Source organism: Artemia sp. Qi Xiang Cuo, chromosome 1, assembly GCF_049724085.1.
Source record: "Artemia sp. Qi Xiang Cuo chromosome 1, ASM4972408v1, whole genome shotgun sequence".
NCBI lineage: Eukaryota > Metazoa > Arthropoda > Branchiopoda > Anostraca > Artemiidae > Artemia > Artemia sp. Qi Xiang Cuo.
The window spans coordinates 73,193,610-73,218,459 of NC_142794.1; the positions used below are offsets into that span (position 1 = coordinate 73,193,610).

At 34.5% G+C, this 24,850-nt stretch overlaps 1 protein-coding gene across 1 annotated transcript in view; it reads left to right on the plus strand.

The window, feature by feature from the left end:
* LOC148956699 (zinc finger protein castor homolog 1-like) overlaps positions 1-24,850 on the plus strand; it is a 207,362-nt gene that overhangs the window by 117,589 nt on the left and 64,923 nt on the right. The window contains exons 8-11 of the mRNA XM_089086777.1: positions 4,740-4,956; positions 6,716-7,008; positions 8,462-8,677; positions 18,287-18,392. Of these exons, the coding sequence (XP_088942903.1) occupies positions 4,740-4,956; positions 6,716-7,008; positions 8,462-8,677; positions 18,287-18,392 (832 nt within the window). The remainder of the gene's footprint in view (positions 1-4,739; positions 4,957-6,715; positions 7,009-8,461; positions 8,678-18,286; positions 18,393-24,850) is intronic.

A 24,850-nucleotide genomic window follows, 5' to 3' on the forward strand; every position in this document is an offset into this window, starting at 1 on the left:
CACATTTTATATTCTTTAATCTATGGCCAAGCCCATCAAATCTCCTGACGAGGGTGGGCTGGGCAGAAGGCTGGATTTGCCTCATTGGTGTGCCCCAGGGTGGCACAAAGACTCTTTCAACCGGAAGTCCAGGGATTTCTTGTCATTGAATAGCAAGCTGGCTTAAAAACTTTGTAGACTGGAGAAGGCGCTATGGATCCCTGGCCTGCAACTAAGGGAACCACTATTTTCTTGGGGCCCTAACACTTTAAATTTGTATGAGAATTGAGACATTGAATGTTGGGACGTTGGAAGACAGCTGCCTTTGACTGTTCTGACTGACGAACTTAGTTAACTATAACTATGCTAGTGAAAAGTTTTTGAAACTCATCTCTCAGTCTAAAATAGAAATGCTAAAATATGTAAAAGTAATATAATGGTATTAGCTTGATTTCACTGAAAAGCAAATTGCTTAGCTTAGATAGATAGATACTTTATTAGTAACTGAACCAGAAACTTGGTATTTCACATCTACAACTGCAAAAAAGAGTAAATAGGCACTAAAAGATACGAGAAATAAATGGAATAAGATACAGAAAAGAAAAATAGCTACGAAAAAAGACTATAAACTAAATAATAAACATATCACTTTTGAAATCAATTTCTAACATTGAGCAAATTTGGCCCTATCAGCGAGAAATTCGATCACTAAGGACCGAGTAAATTTACAAACACTAAGTAGATACAAGTTAAAGGAAGGAAGATTAACAGCTCATGTGAACGTTTCACCAAAACCGAGCGAGGAATAGAATAATTAGCACATTCAAAGAGGAGGTGGTAACAATTTTCAACACCACCATATGGGCAACGTGGAGTATCAATTTTTCCCCTTCTATTTATTAAGTAATTTAGGTGGTTGTAACCAGGGTTAAGTGAGGAGACGGGTTAAAATTTTCGAAAGACACAAGGTCATTCTTATTACGAAAAAAGTTCATGGTCCAGCTACTGACATAATTCTCAAACCTAGCATACCAATTGTGATATGATGCATGCGTCGAAATTGTACGGGGGATAGCAAGAGAGGGACTGGTATTTTTTGTATTATAATATTCGTGCCCAGAAATTTAGCAGCTACTACTTTAGTAAAGGAGCTATGATCAGCAGAATGGCAAAATAATGGAAAAACGGAGTAAAAATTTGACCAGGCACTAGGCCAGTTTTTTGTTAAAATGACATAACAAGGATATTCCAATAGCCCTATAATAAATTGGGAGCACGTCAGAAATGGCGACTATAACATCATTTGAAGCAGTATTAAAAGACGTGGGAATCAAAATCAGCGAAGAGTTGAGCTGAAAATAGGGATATCCTTATATGCGTTTTCTTGATTGTACTAATCCATATGGGAGCAGCATACAGAATAGTGCTTTTATCGCTTAGCATGCTACTATAGTAGGCTACTTATTATATTAAAAGATGCTCTGAATAAAGTTTTAAGACTAAGAACAATGCGGTTATAGGAACGGAAGAGGATTCGTTCACTAAATTTAAAAAAGTTAAAATGGTTAGGTCACATTTTATTACGGAAGGATGATGGGGCTGCCACCAATCGCACTTTATGACTCCTGTTTAAGAGCCTGGCACAATGAGGTTACCTAAATCATCTTTTCTAACAATTTGCAGTCATGATATAAATAGACTACTTATAGGCCTACTCTTTGAAACCCGGTTTTTTCCTTAAGTATTTCTGATTTTTAATTATAATAGTTAAACATTAATAACAACAAGAATCTTTAACACATAATAGCATTTAATATGATAGTAGTCATATACTTTTTTAATCATACATGGGCGTAGGGAGGGAGAGGCAGGGGGGGGGGGGGCAGCTGCCCCCCCCCCTAGACCTTCACTTTACTTGCAGAAGCAGAATCAATATTTTGATCTTCGTTATATTTTGGTCCTCACAAATGCCTTCATTCAGGCTAATAACTCCATAGGCCAAATTGCATTTACATTTATGTATAATGGAAATAATATAAATGCATCAATAATGGGTAGGGAGCAACGGCCTCCGCCCCAAGGCCCGAAGCTATATACACCTATGCTGACACACCTTCATCTCCCCCCTCCATCACACTATGGACTGTCCCCCCTAGACAATATGCTGCCTACGCCCATGTAATCATACGAGCTAACAATAATGCTCGTATAACAATAATGCTAACAATTTCATAAAATTTAAAACGATAATGGTCCAAACCGAATATAGCAAAGTTACGAGATACGTTGCGCAATGTTTACCCGTCAAAAAAATATCTGAAAGCAAGACAAATGGTTTTATCCCCAGTTCACTGTGTAGACATTAATACTAAGTCAAGTGAGGCAGCCACTATGTAAATCAGCATAAAAAAAGAAGAAAAATAAAATATGCAATTGTTTACGGAAAGGATTGTAAAATAAGTAACATTTTTTATTGCTTGAAAGCTTGTGAGACAAAGATTTTTCAGTATAGCTATTATCTAAGTTGAAACGGTACTTGCTTTTGATTCATCATTATGGCTACCCAGGGCAATATTAGCTACCCTAGAAAGTGCCATCTCTGGTAATCTCGCAAATGGAAAAGAACTTATTTCTGGGGAGGATATGCATATTGTGATTTCAACGGAAATAATAGAGGAAATAATCAACCAAACTGTAAAGTTTTGGTTTCAGGCCTGGATGCCCTCTTTATATTTGCCTGCGTTTAATAGTTTAAGAAAATGCTACATTTTCTCAGACCACACATTTTCATGAAAAGGATTAACTTGTTAAAGAGCCTTTGATCCCGTTCCCTCTAGTTTAAGTCTGACCAGAATTCGTTCAGCTGGTTTTGTTTTTACATAGCACCACAGGAACAGATCCTGCTAAGATTTTGCGCATTAACATACATTTAACTTAAAAAATGAATTAAAAAAAATGGAATAGAAGTGTGGCTGTGAAGAGTGAGGCTGAAATTAAAATTGCGAAAAAAATTATCACTTCGTCGCTTATAACTTATGATTATAGCCAACCAGCGAGTGGTATATCCTTGTAATTACACCAATTTTGAAAATTAGCACTTTACTGAAAACACAAATCAATGTAGAAAAGCGGGATATCTTTTTGGGAGTATAAAAATCCTTAAAACGCCAAGAACATCAAAACGAAAACATTTTTGCCCCCCAAGCTCTTCTTAGGTCTATTCATACTGAAAACTAAGATTTTTCTTGGTTGTTACAAAATTATGAAGATTTTTACTTTGTGCTGAGTTTCACCATTTTACCACACTGAAATGTGAAGAAAAGGAAACTAATTCGGTGATTTGACAATACTTTTTCGGTTTACAGAACAGGCTAGTCTATCCCCCAACGGGGTAGTTCATCCATAAAGCGATCAGTTTATCCTTCACTAGAAAATAAAGTTTAAACGCATCATGTCTGATTGGGTTCTCTCTCTTGAAGCCAAAAATTGACTTTAATACCTCTGTTTTACCCGGTACAAATTGATTAATAAAAGTAATACTTTCGGAATCAGGAGAAGATAAGGATTCTATTGATATGTGAACAAAGTCGAAATTCTAGAGGGATAAATATAACAAAATAGAATGAGTAATCTTTCCAAAAAGATGTTCTTGCAGGTAAGTCATTAACTAATAGTTAGAAGTGTTTAATCTCTAATAAATTTACTAATAAAGATATTAATCCATAGTTTAGATTTTTAGCTAGTCATTAATATATATATTTCTTTTCAATTCTATTTGGTAGCAAGATGTTAGGGTTATGTTCTTACATTAGTTTAATCATTCAGTAACTCTTTTTTAACCAGTTCACTGCCAATTAATGGCACTGTTTGTCTATTGCTACATCAATCAGGAATGTTACACATTCTGGACTACCATGATGATTTATTTATTTTTGCTCATTTTTTGCACATTTTCCTTATTTCAAACTTGGCACTCGCTAGACGTTAAAACTGCACAGAAACGGAGTGTTTTTTCACTGAAAATTGAGGTCCTAGGTTGACCCAATTTTCAAGATACGGCTGTATAAGTTCCCACTGTACCGATCTAAAGAATTAGGTTTTATTTTTACAGTCCTTGGTAAGTAACCTGCATTAAACAGAAGACCAATTTACAAGGCTCTCAAGGTTCTCTCACTAATCATGATATCGGTAACTTTTCCAATGTTAAAATATTCGTAAGTACTTAGGCAAGGTCAGTTTACAGTAAAGCGCTTGATTACCTAGCTTCTGCAAATATAGGTAAGCCCTGGAAGGTTGTAGGAAAACCAGACCTTAAGACTGCTATGAAACCATTTTTTTTTCAAAAACAAGGTAGATCTCACAAACCTTATATTCACATTGAAAACATCTTCTTGGTCCTTAATTTGGCTGTTTAAGAGTGTTTTATTCACCTTGCACGGATGCTTCTAAATTTAGTGAAAAGCTGCCTTTCTCCCCTTTTGCCGTTATTTCTTTCGCCTTTCTCCCGCCTTTCTTTCGCCTTTTGCCCTTTTGCCTTTCTCCCCTTTTGCCGTTATTTTTGCCGTTATTTTGCCGTTACTTATGCACAAACAAAATCAGATGCAAAATGATGCTTTTGAGGGCGTAAGTAAAATACTTTGGTGACTATCGTTGACCTAAGCTCTTTTTATTCAGCATTTTTATTACTATTATTATTAAGAAGAATTTAGTCAAAGTTTAAGAAATAAATAAGTTTAGGATGATTACCACTTTGGTTACAGGATGGCTGTGATAAAGTATATATAAGCACTTCAGACGTACAGATGCATGCTAATTATCATCGAAAAGATTCAGCAATCATGCAGGAGGGCTTTCAACGCTATCGAGGCTCAGAAGACTGTAGACAGCAACACTGCCCCTTTGCTGGGCAACATACAACCCATTTCCATTGCAGAAGAACTGGGTGCTTGTTCACCTTTAAGAATAAGGCAGATATGGGTAATTTTTCATATTTTATTACTTTTTTCCTGTATTTGTATGTAACTTTTTTTTAGCTGAGAGTCTCATAAGGCGTGTATGATTATTTTACAGTGATCTTGGATCCTATCCTCCTTGGATGAAGGTTTTTCAGGGAGTTTTTTATTTGCAAATTGCTTTTAAATTAGTAAGTTATTTTACTAAATTGTTAATTACTATTTGTTTGTTTATTATTATTTTATTAAAATAACTAATATTATTTTTAGTATTCTTCTTATTATTGCTATTATTGTTAATATTATTTACAACTATTGTAGTGATTAACTACTAAGTTTAATTACTTATAAAATGTATTATTTCAAGTTATTTTTATTGCCATTTATTTGCAAAACTAAATTGTGAAAATGGCGTTGATGGAGCATCCACAAAACTCCAGAACCTGTTTTCTTTTTGTTTTTGTTTTTTTGTCTAGAATACATCGGTAATAATAATTCATTGTCAGTTTAAAAATTTCGCAAGTAGCAAGATTTACATGGTGAATTTCTGTAAGGCCTGATTTCTGGGTAGTTCCTAGGGTTTCATATAAGTCGAAGAGATCCGTGCCATATGGAGTCTTTGCGCGTTAATTAATGGATTAAAATGTTTCTATATCGTATTTAGTCCTCGGGAGATGGGAGGGTGTACACAATAGACCTCGATCCACGAGTGGTATTATTTCATTTCTCCCAAATAAACTCCAATTGAATCTAGTAATCAAATATGCTGTATTAAAAAAGAAATGTATTTCTGAACTAACAAAGAAATTTTAGCCAAAACTTATACTACTTTTTATGCTGTAGTGCATAAACAGGAACTTTTTTCTTCAACTCTTCAAAATCCAGCTTTTCAATTACTTAAAAAAAATGTCGTTTTTTTAAATTATAGCTAAAATATCACATTGAGCAAAAATTAGGAATCAAAAATTTTTATATGGGTATGTCTTTATATAAATATATATCTAGAAACATAGAATATTATGGCGATGTTCGTTCCTATTTTGCTTATGTTTTGCCTCTAGATACTTTAAATTGTGGCGTTTAGTGTAATAAATTTAGTGATTTGACTCATTTTTTTAAATTTTATTGATAAAAATCCAGAAAATTCCATCTTTATTGTTGCAATCAAATTGTCATTTTTATGCCGGATTGCATGAAATAGGGACTTTTTTTTCTTGAACTGCTAAAAACCCAGCTTCGCAATTCCTTTAAAATAATGTCTTTTTCTTTTAAATCCTGGCATGAAATATCACATTGAGCAAAAATTAGGAAAATTTATATGATACTTCTTTATCTTTGTAACGCCAAATTTTAGGATGTTGGATATGGGTATGCCTTTAGATAAATAAATGTCTAGAAACATATAATATTATGGCAATGTTCGTTTCTCTTTTGCTCATATTTTGCCTCTTGTGGCGCTTAGTGCAATAAATTTTGTGATTTGGCTCATTCTTTTGAATTTTTATTGATAAAAAGCCAGAAAATTCCATCTTTATTGTTGCCAATCAAATTGCCATGGAAAATTTTTGGACTTAATTATTACCTTCCAGAAAATCGTAACATTAATATTCGGTCACCATGATTCCTTTATGTCTTATTTTAAAAGTAAAAATCAACAGACATATATAAAGATACTGAACAGATGCACGAGTCTTTGAGGCCATTGTCATTTGTTTCACTTATTCTATTCCAAAACTGTCGTTCTGATAAATGAGTGCTATCATAAATCCTTCCTCTACTTCTAGAGAAACATAAAACATACCACGTGAAAGACGAACAACTGAGTCGAGATGGATTCAAAAAATTTATGAAAACAGAAAGCTGTAATTATGAGGCGTGCAGATTCTCTAGGGTTTGTAATCATATTCACTGCATAAGACCAGGTTGCAATTACGTGCTGCACTCCAGTGGGCAGCTCTATTCTCACAAGAGAAAGCATGAAAGAAGAGACACGGAGATAGCTTATAGGAACTACAGAATGACACATGGTGGAATGGCTCGACTAGGAGATGGCGAGTGTATTCAGGCAGTGGATCAGGTAAACATATATTACTAAGTTGAATTATCTGATGTTAAATTAACCCTTTTTTCTTAGGGTTACATTTAACATCGAGCCAGTAGGACATCTATAAAAAGAGTTTGTTGGACCTTAACCAAAATTTATTATAGGCAAGTCCGTACCGAAGACTTTTTTTCGGAGGGGGTTTCACTCAAAGATTTTTTTCGGGGGGGGGGGGAGGTGTTCACACAAAACACTCAAAAAACGCATGCAAAATTTGTTTATATCCATTTTTGTTACGTTTTTACCAGTCAAACAAACATTTCGGGGGGTGGGGGTTAAACCCTCCTAACCCCCCCCCCCTCCCCTCTGGTGACGGCCTTGATTAGAGGTAATAACTAGTTACCTGGTTATATCTTTTAAAGGCACGGGAGCAAACTGAACTCTCAAGGGGAGAAGGAAGATGAGAGATAAATAAACTTTTAGTGACGAGGATATCTACCGAAATGTGTTTGTTCGAAGTAACAATTATTGTGCTAGTTTTGCCTTTTCATAGTCCGAAATCTATTTGACCACTGTGTAGGAGGAGTAAGAGGGGTTGCTAATTTTTTTTTTCGAGGCCCAAATTACCAGAAGGGTATTCTATATCCTTAAATAACCTGGCGGGAGTAAGAGCTTGGCTCCTAAATATGTGACTTTGAGGGTTTTCACCTGTACAAGCCTCTTGAAAGGCGGGAAAGGGAGTCAAAATTTCTTGTCATTTGCCTAATGTCTACTTGTTTGGTGGAATTCATCTACCCAAGCATGGTCTCTAGCTACAGATACAGATGGCACTGGTTCTTTTTGATTGAACAGCCCTCTGTGAGGGAAAGGATAGATTCTTATTATTCTCATTCATCAGACAGATTTGGTTGCTCCATCTCTATCAAATTTGTAGGAACTAGGAGCTATTGTTTAGCTGCATCCTTATGGGGCTTTAAGTCAAGTTCTAAAGCTTAAATGTCATACGAAATTTTAGATCTTGTTTGATTTTTGCTTAAGTCGTCACACATTTAAAGGTGCGTCTTCACATCCATAAGCTGACTTTTTTTTTACAGACTGTCTATAACATGAGAAGTGATCCAGGCCTCTTGGAACACAATTGTAAAAGCTAGTCTTCTGTGTATATATTTTATCTTTGACTGTTGCGCATAAAACTTGCTTTTGGAGATGTCTAACTCCATGTCTAACGTGAGACCGAAATTTCAAGTCCCCCCTTCTCATGGAACATAACCCATGTACTGCTGTGTAGTAGTGACCCATGCGTCACTGTTGCTGCAACTCTTCACGGGGCATAGGCTTGAGAAGTTTAGTTTTTTCTGTTCCTAAAGGCTGTGCAGAGGCCTCCTGTGTAGTTGCATCAATTTGTGCTCAAGGTGAACTAGATTATTTAAGATATTTTGTATTCTGAAACACATAAAGACGAACGTCAAGCGTCTTTATTATATTTCAGCTCCCGTTTTCTCCCGAGACAGATTTACCCCCTGGTCTTTCAGCAACAGTAATACACCAGGCAGCCATGGCTGCAAGTTTACATGCCAACTTCGAACACCAGATGGCCCTTGGTATGGGTGTGCTAGGTAGTGACCAAAATACGTTTCAGCTGCCTATGGGATTAAATACTCATCAACTTGCTCTTTTAGAAGCACAGAGAACTGCTTTAGAAGAGGTGAGTTTTTTCACTTTATGTCCTTGTCTTACTCTTTTTTGGTTAGGGTTGGAAGAACCCATAGCAGTCCTTAGATTTCCAATACCCTAAAATGACAAAAACAGCTAGTTAAGCAGCTCAAAAACCATATTACATCCCTGCCATAAGCGTGGTACAAAGTCACTGCTGGACAATGCTGTTACCAAGCACCAAGATCTAGATAATGAAGGCTGTCATTGTCCAGCAATCTTGACAATAGTTTAAATTAAAAATCTGTAATCTCATGGTCCTCCCTTAGATACACCCTCTTGAACTCTTTTTGTCTGTTAGTTGCCTATTTCATAGTTTTATAAAAAAAGAATCCATTTCAGATTTTTTTTTATCCTCTGGAGAGGATCGTTTATGATCTAAAATATCAAACTTTAAAAATTAAGGAAATTAAGTTACTAGCAAGATGGATGAACGACAAACCAAAATTTCTTTTTTCCAGAAATTAAGAGTCATTCTCCAAAAATGTTGTCGTTTGCATATTTTTAGAAAAAAGAGACGATTCCCAGAATGTAGACAGTTTCAAAATGCAAACCAGGCAATTTGATATGATAACAGAATTCAACTCTAAAATACTGTAAAACTTGCCGTTTTCAATTGCCGAATTTTACTCAGAATTTAGCCAAATTTTACTTTTGTGGGTGAGGGTTCAATAAATTAAACAATTGTCAGTACAAAATCAGTAAATATTAAATGCTTAATTTATAAATTCTTATTGAGAGGGGAGGATTTTTCAGAGAATGAACTTAACCCTTGGGGGAGGGGGATGTATTTCCCACACATGATTAGGCGACGGGTCACGAAATATGTTTACATATTCACGATTGTACTTTTCGTACTTATTAACTTAACTGTTTGGATGATTTAGCCTTATTAAAGATATCTCCGAAGTTGCTGTGTCATTTTGAATTGCTTGAAATTCAGAAAATTATAGTATTTTGGTTCTCCCAAGCCCAAAATCTACGTTTAATGTTTTTCTCTCTGCTATTTGTGGAGGTTTCTACCGGTACTATCATTGATAAATCAATAATTTATTGTTTGTTAAAGGTGCTACTAATGCTAAAGTAATTTTTTCCCTGTGCAAAACGATGAGTGAAAAGTATTCTTTGGTGTATACATTCGTCATTACTTCTTGTACATGAAAAATATTTCTGGAGATGTGTAATTCCATATCAAACATGAAATAGACACTTGACTTTTGTCCCCTGATACATATTTTGGTGTAATCCGTTTATTTTTCCGTAGCTGTGCATCCAGAAGGGATATTACATGGTTTTGAACCCCCCCCCCTCCGCCCCGAAAAAAAATTCTTTGGCCCGACTCGTAAAAGCGTAACAATAGTGTATATAAACAAATTTTTGATACGTTTTTTATATATTTTTCGTGCATGTTGTCTGTGACCCATGAATCGCAGTTCCTGCAACATTTTCTGGACCTTGGTTCCTGAATTCCAGTTTTCTTGGTTGTGGTAGGCTTTGTCCGGATTGTACGCCTCCTGTTTTTTTAAGTTAAGATATCTTAAAGTTAAACCGCAATATTGAAGATATTTTGTATATTTAAACCATTGAGGACGAGTATGTACCATTTTCATTATATTTCAGTTCCCGTTTTCTCCTGAGACAGATTTACTCCTGGTAATTCAACAACAGCAAAACACAAGGCAGCCACGGCTGCGAGTTTACATCTCATCTTTAAATATAAAACGGCTCTTGGTGTGGGTATGTTACGTAGTCACCAAATCTTGTCCAATGTTTGCAATTCTTAACCTTCCTGATGCCAATACAATGGTACAATTCCATCTCTATCCTACCTTGCTCAAAGACATAGTTCTTATATTTTCAACACAGCTTTTTATTTATTACCTTGCGGCCTGTCAGTAGAACTATTCTTGGCATGATGATCCTTCAGATTGAATTTGGTTTTGCTTTCTTCCCTTCACACTGACTGTCTTAACGTTAAATACCTATGCGCGATACCTTACAATAAACAAAAACTAATAAGTAGAACAATAGGAAATTTGTTTTCCGTAAGACGTGGAATTAAACTTTAAATGAATATTTCGACCCTATGCCCAAGGGCCGTCCTCAGCATAGCACAAATAATAATATAAAAGAGAAACTTACATTAAAATACGACCATTAAAACTATAAAAAAAAAAAATTAAAACAGCCCTAACATTCCCACTTCAACGAAGTTCAACCAGGACTGGTTTATTCTTTTACTTAATATTTTTATTCTATGATTGAAAGGCCGCGTGGTTCCTCGTCACTATTTACGTGATGCCACACGTAAACCCAACCTTAAGAACCAAGTGTTAGACCTTTGATGGAAGAACTACGCAGAATTCAACTTACTTCATATGTTAATTTGTGAAGAATGGACATAATTGATGAAAAAAGAGTCTGTGGAAGTTAGAGATTTTCTTGTGCACAATTCCCCTCGCCTTGAAGTTTCTTCGGATGATAGGGATCGCTGTCGACGATAACTTTGAGCTTAATTCAAAACAAAATTACCATTTAATTGTGAAAGGAACCGTTTCAATGTAAATGGAGGTAGCAACAAGAGCCACAACATGGAATTTAGTGACTTAAGCATTTAAAATAATGTAAAAGTTTGTAATTCCTTTATTCCTGAAATTCTCCTTAAACATTTTTTCGGCTAATCATTTGGTCTATAAGTAAACTTCTGGTACGAGTAAGTAAACCAGTGAAGAAGGAATTATTTATATAAAGACGCCATTTCTAAGCTATTTTTTCGTTTCTTATTTTTTATTTTGTGTCGATCATTTTTGGACACTTTCAAATATCAACCTACGACAATTAGGGGAATAAAGCCATTAAAAAGATGAAGGACGCATAAAACAAAATTTCTATTTTTCAAAAAGAAATCTCTTTCAGAAAATCACTGTCAACTCATTATGCTTATTTTTCAGTTTAATTATAAAAAGAACTTTTTTCTTCTGCTGAGAGGGTCATTTATGGACTTACTTCTGAACGACCTCAAAAGAGAATGTCTATTTTCCAGAAATTAAGAGTCATGTTCATAAAATGCTGTCGTATGCATCTTTCTATTGAAAAATAGACGATTCCCAGAACGTAGACAGTTTCAAAAAGCAAACCGGCAATTTGACCTGCATATGTAATTTACTTTTTGAATATTTGAAAAATATGCTGTTTAAAGTGCCAAACTGTATTTAAGAACGTAAGAATATTTTTTACTTAGGTTGGGGGGGGGGGGTATTAAAAGCCAATATCAGTGCCAAATGAATAAGTTTTAAATAATAAGTTTATTTATTCTGATCTATCGGGGGGGGGGGTGAAAAACCGCATGGGAAATGTGGTTTTTGAAAAGTTTAACAAAAATAAAAATGTTTAGCGCTTTACGATGTAAAATAGAAAACATTTTTTTTAAAATGTTATTCCTGGCGGACTGCTGGAGAAAAGAATAAAAGAAACGTCTTTGAAATCAATAAGCCTTATTTAGTGATGCCTGACGGCGCATCCAGGATTTTTTTTTTGGAGGGGGGGATGGATTGCGATAAAAACTTGAAAAAACGCATCATAAATTGTTTATACTGATTTTGTTATTTTTTATATTTTTTTGTCGGAGAAAAATTTCGTGGAGGGCGGAGGGGTCAAACCCCATAATCTTTGGATACGGCCTTGGTGATGCCATTCATTATTTGCTTGTAATTTAAATTCGCACGGATCTTATACTGTATGGGTACATTTCTTCAGCCTTTGTTCAATTTTACAGGTAATTAATTAAAAAAAAAACTTTTTCCACAAAAAAAGTTTTTCAAAGAAACGTAAAGAACTCCATTAAACAAAAAATGAGCAAAAACAGAATCAAATAATCTACCAAGCATACAACTACCTCAAATCAGTATTAACCGAGTCAAACTCAAAACGAGCAGAAATTAACATAAGTTGGGCGCAAAACCCCTATGCCTTCCCAAGGCCAGAACAAAATTTGCACTTTACTGAAAAAATATAAATGATTTTACTTTTATAACTTTAATAAATCGAATAATATTAATATTTTGATTACTATATATCAGTATATGTATATTAAACTGACAATGCACATTCGTTTGTATTTTTTTCAGTAAAGTGCAAATTTTGTTTCTACGACAAAGATTTCAATAAAAACCTTATATGCCCCCAGGGCATAACTTATAATCCTTGCCCTGAGGGTTGTGGGGGAGTGTCCTTCTCAAAAATATATTTTCTATTTGGAAATCAACTACGCTGAACAAAATAGCTATCGCAAAATTTTATTGGATGTGTTTGGGGGAATGATGGGCGGGGGGGGGGGCTAGTTGCCCTCCAATCGCTTTTGACTATTAAAAAGGGCACTAGCCTTTTGAATTTCAAATCGAATGAGCTTTTTTTGAAGTTTCTACGACAACGCCTTCTATAAAAACCTTATATGCCCCCAGGGCATAACTTAAAACCCTTGCCCTGAGGGTTTTCGGGGAGTGTCCTCCTCAAAAACATATTTTCTATCTGGAAATCAACTACGCTGAACAAAATGGCTATATCAAAATTTTGATTGGATATATTTGGGGGAATTATGGGCGTGAGAGGGAGCTTGTTTCCCTCCAATCACTTTCGACTATTAAAAAGGGCACTAGAACTCTCAATTTCCAATCGAATGAGCCCCTTTTGAAGTTTCTACGAAGACCCCTTCCATATGAAGTGCCCTGCTCTGAAGGAAAAAAAATAAATGGTACATTGTGCCAAAATCGTTCTTAATGATCCTCAGGGCATAATGTAAAACCCTAGCACAAAGGGTTTAGGGGGGGGTTTCTTCTCAAAAACAAATCTTCTATCCATAAATCACCAACGCTAAACAAACTGTCTAGGTAAAAATTTTGACTGGATGTGTTGGGGGGAATGATGGGCGTGGGGGGGGAGGGCTAGTTGCCCTCAAATCACTTTCAACTATTGAAAAGGGCACTAGCCCTTTTAATTTCCAATCGAATGTGCCTTTTTTGAAGTTACTACAACACCTTCTATAAAAACCTTAAATGCCCCAGGGCATAACTTAAAACCCTTGCCCTGAGGATTGTGGGGGAGTGTCCTCCTCGAAAACAAATTTTCTATCTGGAAATCAACTACGCTGAACAAAATGGCTATCTCTATATTTTGATTGGATGTGTTTGGGGGAATGATGGGCGTTGGGGGGGGGGCTAGTTTCCCTCCAATCATTTCCGACTATTAAAAAGGACACTAGAACTCTCAATTTCTAATTGAATGAGCCCCTTTTGAAGTTTCTACGACGACCCCTTCCATATGAAGTGCCCTGCTCGAAGTTTCTACGACAACTCCTTCGATACGAAGTGCCCGGGTGGAGAAAAAAAAACACATTGTGCCCACATCGTTCTTAACTTAGGCAGCGCTAGCGCGCTGCCTATGATTTAGAATTTGTGGTGTTTCACAGCACCCGCTTTTTATTGGAAATAGAGACAAAACTTTTACTTTCAAACTAAGTGATACGCAAAGGAAATTTTTATTGTATAACTAATTGGGATTATATTTTTTCTCTAAAGCCAAAATTTCCTTTGTGCCTACTTCATTCTCTATTATTTGGTGATTAATCTGGTCAGAGGACTGGTCATTAATCTGGCCATATGTGACCAACTGTCATAGGAGTTAGAAATGAGGTTGTTTCTCTTTTTTTGCAGTCGATAATTTACAAATTATAAACGAGATGAAACATAGAGAAAAAAAGTTGTATAGAATGAAAGTGAAAAGTGAAAATTTCACATTGGTGAAATTTCTAACCCCTCCACCCCTACTCTCTAAGCACGGTTTAATTAACGCTTTACTGAAGCTCATTTAGGAAGGGTGAAAAAATATCCTGAGCTCCATATTGATGGAACTCAATAAAAAGATTCGATGGTAAACACTTGAAAATGTTAGTGCACATTTTCAAGTCGCTCTGTAGATTTACTGGCAAAAATGTTGTTAACCACAGCTGCCTGAATGTTTCAATTTTGTTTTCTATCTTGTTTTCTCCTTTTTCAGTCCTACGCCACAGCGTATATGAGAAACCCCTTGTTTCTAGGACAAAACTAATTTTTTTTATTTTTAGTGTTAAAAATTGTCAGTCTGTAATAGAAAAGTAGTGGATTTTCAAACGTCTTTTTAATTGAATAATCAAAACTTACATAGGAAATGTGCCTTTAATTAGATCTCCAAATTTTCTCAAAATAGCTCATGTGTTCAATTAACTTTTGTATGTAATGTCTTAAGATTCTGGAAATAATACTTTAAATTTTTTTGTTTAATAATTCAACTAAACATTGCACCCTTCAAAATACTCCCCCTGGACTGTATTGTACTCCTGTATTTGGCTTTTTCAGCCTTCGAGGTCTAGCGAAATTGTTCCTCTGTTATCCCCGATCAGGCCCGTATCCAAGTGTTTTGTTCAAAGGCGAAGGATACCAAACGAATTTTTTTTCTAAGGGGGTTACCAAAATCACGAAGAAGAAGGGGTTGAACTCCCGTGGAATTTGTCTAACGGTCTCAAATAAGAGTGTTTTTTACCCCACTTTTTAAAGTAGTTTAAGAGGCTGAGGAATATTTTTTTCTAAGGACTGTAGTTTTTTCACCTGAATTTTTATCACCAATTAACCAGTCTAGAAAATATTTCTTTGGTGGAGAGGTATTATGGACTGGAACCCCTAGATACAGCCCTGCCCCTGACAACGCCTCTAATGTTGATTATTGAATGGCATCCAAAGCCTGAAGAGGGCTGTATCTGGTAAATATAGGGGGGTGGGTAAACTATTTTTTTGCCGTTTCGGCTAAAAACAATTGATGATGATAGATTTGAGAGAGGGTGTATTGGTGGAGCAAAGCATCTACGACTGATTTTGCCACATATCGGGCCCCTTTCTGCAAATTCTTTCGCACAGAAGCTTCATTACTCTCAGGTAATAAGCAGAATAACCGCCCTGTTCTGAGGAGCCCATTCTTGGAGCAAAATTCTGTACGAGTCAAAAGAAAACCATCAGTATGGCCTGGATTTATTATTTTAACATCTTCTTTTTTTAAATCCATGGCTCATCTGTTTTTTTTGTTTTTTTCATTCCATAGTATGATTCTTGGTCTCAAGACTCTTTTCGTAAATCTAAGTTTCGCTTCCCGTTATCATGTTTTGGAAGATATCTGAACTCTCCAACCAATCTTGACAAACACGCAAACGCTTTTCCTTTTGTTCAAAAGACAAGTTTTTGGGAACGATCTTCGCAAAAATCTTTGACATTCCTAACTCTTGTGTGAAGATGAGATACGCTTTTTCTTGGTTGATTATGGAGACTTTAGCAAAATCTCTGATCTTGAGGCGATATTCCTTGCTATAATAATAAAATAAAAATAAAATAATAAATATATATATAATAAATAAAAATATGTAATAAATAAAAAACTTTAATATGTAATAAATAAAAAACTTTAATAAAAAACTATAATAAATAAAAAACATGACGAACAGTGGAAAGGAGCCCCGAAAAGATTCTGACCTCTCTGAGCAATCCCAATCATGTGAACTTTTTTTCAGAAGTCAGTCATCGTAAACTGATTTCATCATCTCAACAATTTCTTGTTTTCACCGCTTTCAAACAACGTTCTGTCGATACTCTTAAAAATCACGATCGACTTCCTTCGTCATAATAGCAAAATACAAGTGCTCATGAACAGAGCTACTTCCAAGACGACTCGGTCAAAAGGACTGAAAATACATGCCTCGCTGCGTGAAATCATAGGCAGTGCAATTGCGCTGACCGATTAACCGATTGCGCTGAAGTAAAGACCGATGCTGGCACAATGTATTATTTATTTTTGTTTTCTTTTTCCGTACCAGGGCACTTCGTATCGAAGGAGTTGTCTTAGAAACTTGGAAAAGGGCTCATTCGATTGGAAATTGGAATGGATAAGCCCAAAACGAACAGAAATTACAACAAATAACCAAGTCAAACTCAAAACGAGCAGAAATTAACATGAGTTGGGCTCAAAACCCCTATGCCTTCCCAAGGCCACAACATAATTTGCACTTTAGTGAAAAAAAAAACAAATGTATGCGCATTGTCAGTTTAATATACATATACTGATATTTAGTAATCAAAATGTTAATATTATTTGATTTATTAAAGTTACAAAAGTAAAAACATGTATATGTTTTCAGTAAAGTGCAAATTATGTTCAGGCCTTGGGAAGGCATTGGGGTTTTGAGCCCAACTCATGTTAATTTCTGCTCGTTTTGAGTTTGACTCGGTTATTTGTTGTAATTTCTGTTCGTTTTAGGTTTCATCTTTTTATTGATGCTGATTTGTTTTAGTTTCACGCTTGGTAGATTATTTGATTTTATTTTTGCTCATTATTGGTTTAATGGAATTCTTTACTTTTCTTTGAAGAACTAATTTTGTGGAATTTTTTTTTTAATTAATGTAAATAAACATTAGGTCACTGCTATCACTCATCAAATTTGCAGTCACTCTCATAACAAAACAATTTTGCAGATTTATTGTAAAACTTTGACAATAAAACAAATTCTCCATTCGAAAAAAAGAATTTTCACGCTTCCAAACATTTTATTTCAAAATGTAGAAAATATGTCTTTCATAAGCATCACCACTTTTGTCCAAAATTTCAAATTTGACAAAATAATTGATGGGCTGCGGTTTTAAAATACATTGGCTCTCCTTTTTTATTTAGATATAAAGGATAAGGATCTGACAGAAAGGAAAAAGATCAAAAGTTACATCTGCACATGGAAACACATTACCGCCACTTTGACGAAAAAAATAAATACAAATTAACACAAAAGAATCTGCCTACTGCACGCACATACTGCTTCTCAAATTTATTTTTACCTTATAATGCATCAGTGTTTCATAAATGCTAGTTCAGTCTTGGTTTTCTTATTTTATCTTGGAAGTATGAGTGCAAATTAATTGGAATTTATTCTTGATTACGACATTTTTTTTTATAAAAAAATGATTCTGAAATAGGGTTTAGGGTTGGGACAGAGGGGACCCTTACCCCGGGGGCAGAAATTCTAGGGGTGCAAAATTTTAAATGAATAATCTAACGGTTATAATTATTTACAATTTTTGAAATTTTAAGTTTATTACAATACATTAGAGGGCGCAGTTAATAAATGAGATAATTAATAAATTAATAATTAATTAATAAAATAGAAAAAGTTTAAAAATGAGAATAATCAAACAATAATAATTAGATTAAAATAATAAATGATAATTAAATAATTTAAATAATGAATAAAAACTATGAAAAAATAAATTATTGATTAATTAATGAATTGAAAATAATTTTGTTAATAAATAAAAATTTTGTGGGAGACAAGGGAGGATGCTAATCAGATTCTTGTCTCGAGACCAACAGAGGCCAGAACCACCACTGCCTCCCCCCCCTCCCCCAAAGAAGAATTTACGCAGGGTCTCTGAACACCGTTTCAGTATGAGCTATACCAAGCGATTAAAAGTATTTAAGCATCTTCTGGTTCATGTCAAGCCTTGTTTGTGTTTTGGTTTTGTCATTTGTGCATTTTCAGAGAAAACACTTCAGATCAGAAGCAGATGATCCAACTGAGTCTCCAGAACCAAAAGTTGAAAGCGCCGGAGAATATCCAAATGAAATTCATCAAATTGAGCGTCCAGGTAAGAAATGTCATTATTGTGGAATTTGACTTATTGTTCTTTGGAAGAAAAATGTCGATTTTGATGAGCAGTGAATGTTTTTCATAGTACCTTAAAAAAGCTGTTAAAATTCCATTCTAATTCCCCAATGGATTGAATAATTACATATAAAACCATTATATTGTTGAATATGTTTTTATCGTTGTAGATGAAAGAGTTCATGTCGTTGCATAGGTGCATATTTATATTGATTTATAAATGTCGAAATGGGAATTTTACTACCTCCTAGTTTAAGAAAACAGACTTTTGCGCAGTCGCGTATTTGTCCCTAAAAAGAGTACGTAGTCAATATAACCAACAAGGGTTATCATATACCGTTTATTATACGTACAAAAAAAAATAGTTGGCATCCAATTCTTAGAAGAGAGTATACGTTTTTTATACCTGTCCCCCGAGGCTATTTGCTCTTATATTTCAGTTTCGTTGGCTTAATCCAGCTTTCAGAAACTCTAATTGGTAATAATACCAAAAATTACCACAAGGCAGCAAAACGAGCAGAAATTACCGTATATAAGAGTGAACCTGCTCTTGTTTTTTCCCATTCATACCCTTTATTATTTTTGTAGTTTATAAATTGATGTTTTCCTGCGTCTCCAGCTGTAATATAGGCTACATTTGACAACGAATGATTAGCTAACGTAACGGGCTTTTAGAGCCCTAGCTGGTATAAGCTATCTTCAAACTGGCAAAAGCTCCCTTAATAATAATAAAAAAAAATTGTTTCTGATGAATAAATTTGACTTTATCTCATTCGAAATTGTGCTTTTGCTTTGAAATTACCAATTTTTTATATGGCGGAAAGAAGATCTGAAATACTTGGCAGAGAAAATTTTCAAAATGTCATCAAATACCATTAGATTTGAATTTTAAATGACCGATAAAAATAAAAAAGAAAATGCATATAATTTTTTTGGCATTATGAAACAAAGTTATTGTTTTGGGCTAAGTAGGTAAGTGAATGTACTTTTTCTTACTGCTTTTTTTTCTTCATAACACAACTTTTGGTAGTTTTTGGATGAGAAGAGTTGCATTTGTAAGGATTTGAGCGTTTAATAATTGAACCTGGTAATCCATAACGCTACCGACAAATAATTTGAAAATGTTTAACTCTTTTTTAGTGCGATTATAGTGCAATATTAGCATTTAATTTGGAAAAAATTCGTGTAAAATAAGTCTTTAGTTATAAATAAGTACTGTAAGTGTAGAATGCACCGTTTTGTGAACGCTTGTGGCTGCAGATTTTGCAGATGTCAACCACATATTGTTTACACGGCCAGATCTTATTATCAGAGCTCAAAATTGACTCCAAAGTCATTCATGTTTTTTCAAGAAGAAATCTCTAGATGTCCAGATAATTGCTAAATTCTTTGGAAGGTCTATAATATAGAAGACCAGCAGACAAGAAAACAAGTTTTGGAAGACCCAGGACAGATCTTAAAACCTTTCGTAGATGTTCTGAAGAATCTTTGTCTATAACTCAACAAAGCGGAGCAAGACTGAGTAGACCCTAATAGAGTCAGTTTCACATTCCTGCATGTAAAGAAGAAGAGTCATAGCAAAGCCTTAGTCTTACAATTACTATTATTTTTTTTTTTTACTTCGATTTTAAAGCATTATAAAGTGACCGTGTTAAATTTTATCATTAAATTCCAACTTATGAACGTTTTTTATCGGTAAAAAGCAAAAGCATTTCTACTACTTTTATATTACTCCATAATAATGGAAAGTAGGGTCACTTTTGATATGACGCTGCCCGTTGGGGCTGCTACCATTTCGAACAACCGTCACAAGTACTAAACGTCATTTCGCCGACAAGGGAAATCCGTCAGAACCACTAACCGTCAGAACGTCGACAGTCATAACATCGACAGTCACAATTGTTACCCATCAGAACGTCGACAGTCATAACATCGGCATGTTATAACATCTAAAAATTTTTAGATGTTATGACATGTCGATGTTATGACGGTCGATGTTCTGACGGGTATCGATTGTGACTGTCTATGAACTGACGTGTCGATGTTACGACTTCAGATGTTGTGACGGTTAGAGGTTCTGACGGATATTTTGTCGATGTTATGACAGATTTTGTCGAAGTTCTGACGTCTGACGGTTAGATGTTATGACGTCATCTCTGCCCGTAGAGGGTAGATTTTCACTTGAAAACTTCATAACTTTGCTTGTTTTCATTTGCCGAAAGATATAGTCATTTATTCGTCAACGTGGGGTGTAATGAAATCTTACTCTGATAAGACCCAGTCTTTTCAGTGAGTCTTAACATACCAACGACAATTAAAATAAAATTTGATTGCTTGAAATAGTGGAAACTTATACAATTAAATATATCTTACAAAGTTAGGACACTTCGGAAGATTTATTTTTCATGAAAAATATCCCCTTTTTGCAGTTCTGCATTTTTAGGTTGCATTTGGCGCCAAAAGCAACAGAAAAAGAACCATATGTGAAAAACCAGCAAAAAATAGGCTGAAAATGCTTGACATCAAACAGCTTAAGAAGGCGTAATTTCGCGTTGAAGGTGTAGCTGTCTTTTGGAATCAACAGATTATAAATGTTTTGATTTTTCCTGGAAAACCCCTGTAGAAATCTACCAATTAGTTTTGCCTATTTAGTGTTTCGGCTCAGCCTAGCAACACTGACGAAAATGTTATACTGCCCTCAAAACTTCATAATTAAGAACAATCAAAAGAAAAAAACTTAGAAATTATGGTTTTCCGGTGTGAATAGATAGGTCCAGGGGGTAGTTTTTTTTTATTCTGATGTCCCTTGCATTTCATGAATTTCTGAGGAAACTTATACTTTCAGAGGATTAAACAGTCTATTTGTTAGAGCTGTGGCAAAACGATAAGCGATGAGGCTACGACTCTACCTCATATGTGGTATCTAAAAACTTGTGTCCTCTTCCCTCTTTGAGATTACTTACAATCGACTTGCCAAAGCTTCGGTTCATATAATAAGAGCGAATCTCTTGGCACCCATATTTCAAACTTTTCGTTTTGCTGATTATATTTATCTTTTATATATTTATATATTATATATTTATCTGGAAAAGCCATAATGAGATGGTTATGATCTCTGCATCCATTAGTAATAGCATAAGAAATGGAGGATTTGTTAGTTTCCAGATCTCCGTATAATTGTCAACAAACCTTTGGACAAAAAAATCAGATAAACTATCTTCTACACCCATTTCCTTCTTAGAAAAAAAATGGCAAAGTGAAATTTTTACGTAATATTTTCCATTATCATTTTCCTCTTCAGACCGAAAACAAAAATTCTAATGCAGTGAAATAGATGATCCATAACTAGGATTAGATGTTGAGAGAGGGGGCGGGTCACAGCCCATATGTAGTTATGTGGTGGCGGGTTCGTCCTAAAGGAAAACAATAAATTAAAAATGGCAACTATTGGTGGTATTTTTGCACCTACCTTTTCTATAAACCAGTGCCGTGCTCAGGATTTTGTTCAAGAGGGAGGGGGAAGGTTATCAAAATATATCATTGGAGGGGGTTAAGGGTATTTTTATCTTTATTTTAAAACCGAACCACGAGTTGGAGAAATATCTTTTAACCTTTCAGAGAAATAGTCTTTACTTTATTTTTACAACCATTCTACGAGTCAGAAAAACATCTCCGGGGAGGAGGGTAAACTCGTAACTATTCTCCTGACTGCACCCCAGCTATACACTGTAACACTATTTGTTATATTTTCGTACTCTTTTTCTGTTTTTTTTTTTTTTTTTTTTTTTTTTTGTAAACAACATTTCATGGCACATCTTATCCAACTTTTTACGCCTAATCTGAAAATTAATTATTTTCTTTTGCAAATTTGAGCGTTTCATTTTTTTAGTTTTAGATTTGTGAAAATTATGCTTAAGAAGGTCATCTAATATGTTTTGTTAAGCTAAACACAGAATTCTATTAAGATTATTTTCTAGTTTTTATATTTATATATAGATATCTAGTTTTGTATTTTTTATATTTCTCTATGATTTGGAATTTTTTTGTTAGTGGGTATTATATTGAGTAAACTTATAAATCACTACATAGAACTGCAAACAAGAGAAACGTTCTTAGTAAATTTTAAAATCTAGAATAATATTTAAATTTGTTTTCTTTTTTTTTTTTCGTTTTTTTTTTTTTTGTTTTTTTTTTTAACAGAAATATTTAATCCTGATGCTAGCTGTATGTAAGAGTTTTATTAGTACATATGATTTTTCCAGATTTTTTTTTTGAAATTTTTGTGTTTAAGACGGGAATATTGCCAGTTTTGGAATTTCAAATGTACTCCCCCCCATTCTCCTGTGAAATTTTGCATACTTGAAGTCTGCAAGGAAAAACAATTAGATTTTGTCTATAAAACATCGTAAAAGTAATTTTGACTCTTAAGATTTCATAATTTTTTATAATTATTCTCCTAATTTTGAATGTAAAACGTACTGTTTGAATTTTTTGATTTTAATAATCGAGCATTTTAAATAAGTCAGAAGGTGCCATGTGAAATTCTGAAGCTATCCCTTCCCCTTCCTCCTGAATTTTAGGTTCTTTTCTGAAGAATGAATGCCCGCCTTTCGTAAGGTTCGAAGAATTTAGGGAAACTTTTGGCCTTTTAAGACTGAAAAAATCTTGGAAAGTTTTTAAGCTAGGTGAATGAAACTTTGAGGAATAGGTCTACGTCATATTCGAGTATGAAGTACACTGTGCTTTCATAATTTTTCTTTCTCTAGGCCTTGATAAAAAAAAGAGAAAACAGCAACAACTTTATGTTTGACCAAGTGACTGCTTTTCTCAAGTGACTGTGACATATACAAGAGAAAGGAAACCCTTTTGACTTTATCGATTTTTAAAATTCTAGATCCTCCTTATTAACTATGGTAACACACATTTTTAAAATTTATTCTTAGCTTTTATGGCACTATTTCGTTATAATGGTTAAATACAATGAAGACTGGTTTTTTCACCCGACCATAAAACCCAAAAACATGATGAGAAACATGAATTATTTTGTTATAAAAGCCTTTACAAAAACCGCATCCAGATGTGAGTGAGATAGCTGCTCTTTGCATAATTACAAGTCAAAAATCAGCAGGGTAAAATAATAAAAATACTTTTTGAAAATTTGCAACTTAAGAATAGATTCAAAATTCTTGGTTAGACATTTTTTTTACGATTAATTGTTTCGAAATTCGTTTATTGCAAAGTAGCTTTTTGAATTACTATCTTGGAAGTTGATTTAAGCCGGATATAAAATTAAGACATGCGAGGCTACAGATGGACCAGACATTCGGCTACACCCTATGAAATTTCTGGAAGGAGCTGAGGAAGGCCAATTTTATGGATATTAAAGTGGGAATTTTACCCCTTGATTTTTTGCCCCACCCCTAGGTATTGAAAAATATTTTTTTGGTATTTGTAATAAAAATGTCGTTTTTTAGTATTTTTGTTAAAGACAAAAAAAAAGTAAAATGGACCCTCTGATATTTTGAAGATTTTTTTCTGGCCCCAACGCCCCTATGTTCTTGTAAATTGGCGCCTCTGTGGCTGATGCAACGAAAATAGAGTCAAACAGAAAATAAATCAAATATTTTAGAGTGAATTTCTAAACAAAATATAAAGCATCGAACATGCCTTTTTCAAGCATGATTCCAAACATATAAATATATTAGGTCACCCATCAAAAGTTATTAGCATGGGAAATATCGAATGACTTTGTACAGACAGAAAACAAGACACTATACTGAAAAAGTTGTCAAACATTAAGGATTAAGATACTGTCGTGGAAAGCGTATTAATCCCGAGTTGGATGATCATAGATGTGTGTTAATTCGTTTTCTGTTTTTTTTTTAGCTTGTTTTATTATTCTTTTTTTAGTTGGGGAAATCACGTCAAACGAATTTTGGGAGTGGAATAATTCAAACAAAAATTTTAAGTTTTGGTGGCAAAGCAGTAGTCTTGGTCTAAATAAGGCCAAAACACTATCGAGCCAAGATTGGAAGCACAGTTCATATAATTATCCAGTAAGCTTATCGCAGATCATTTCTGGTCTTTGTTCTCGGTGCGAACAAAAAGCTCCTCCCACTTCTTTCTGCATTAGCGGGTTAGTCTGTTTCCGATTGTTTCCAACAAACTGCATTATTCGTAATAGTGGGTTTCCACTTGTTTCCGATTAGATCACAGTCTGACTTGTCTACCCGTGAAAAGATCTGATGCCGCCTATGTTTCTATCTGCAAAAACGTTCTCTGGAGCACTCGCACTTTGGTCCGGGTTTTTATAATGGGTGAGATAGGGAAAGATCATACTGGATAATTATATAAACTGTGATTGGAAGTCTCAAAAAGTATCTTTTGATGCCCAAATCCCCAACCTTTCCACAAGAAGACGCTTCGACTAAGCGAGTACTA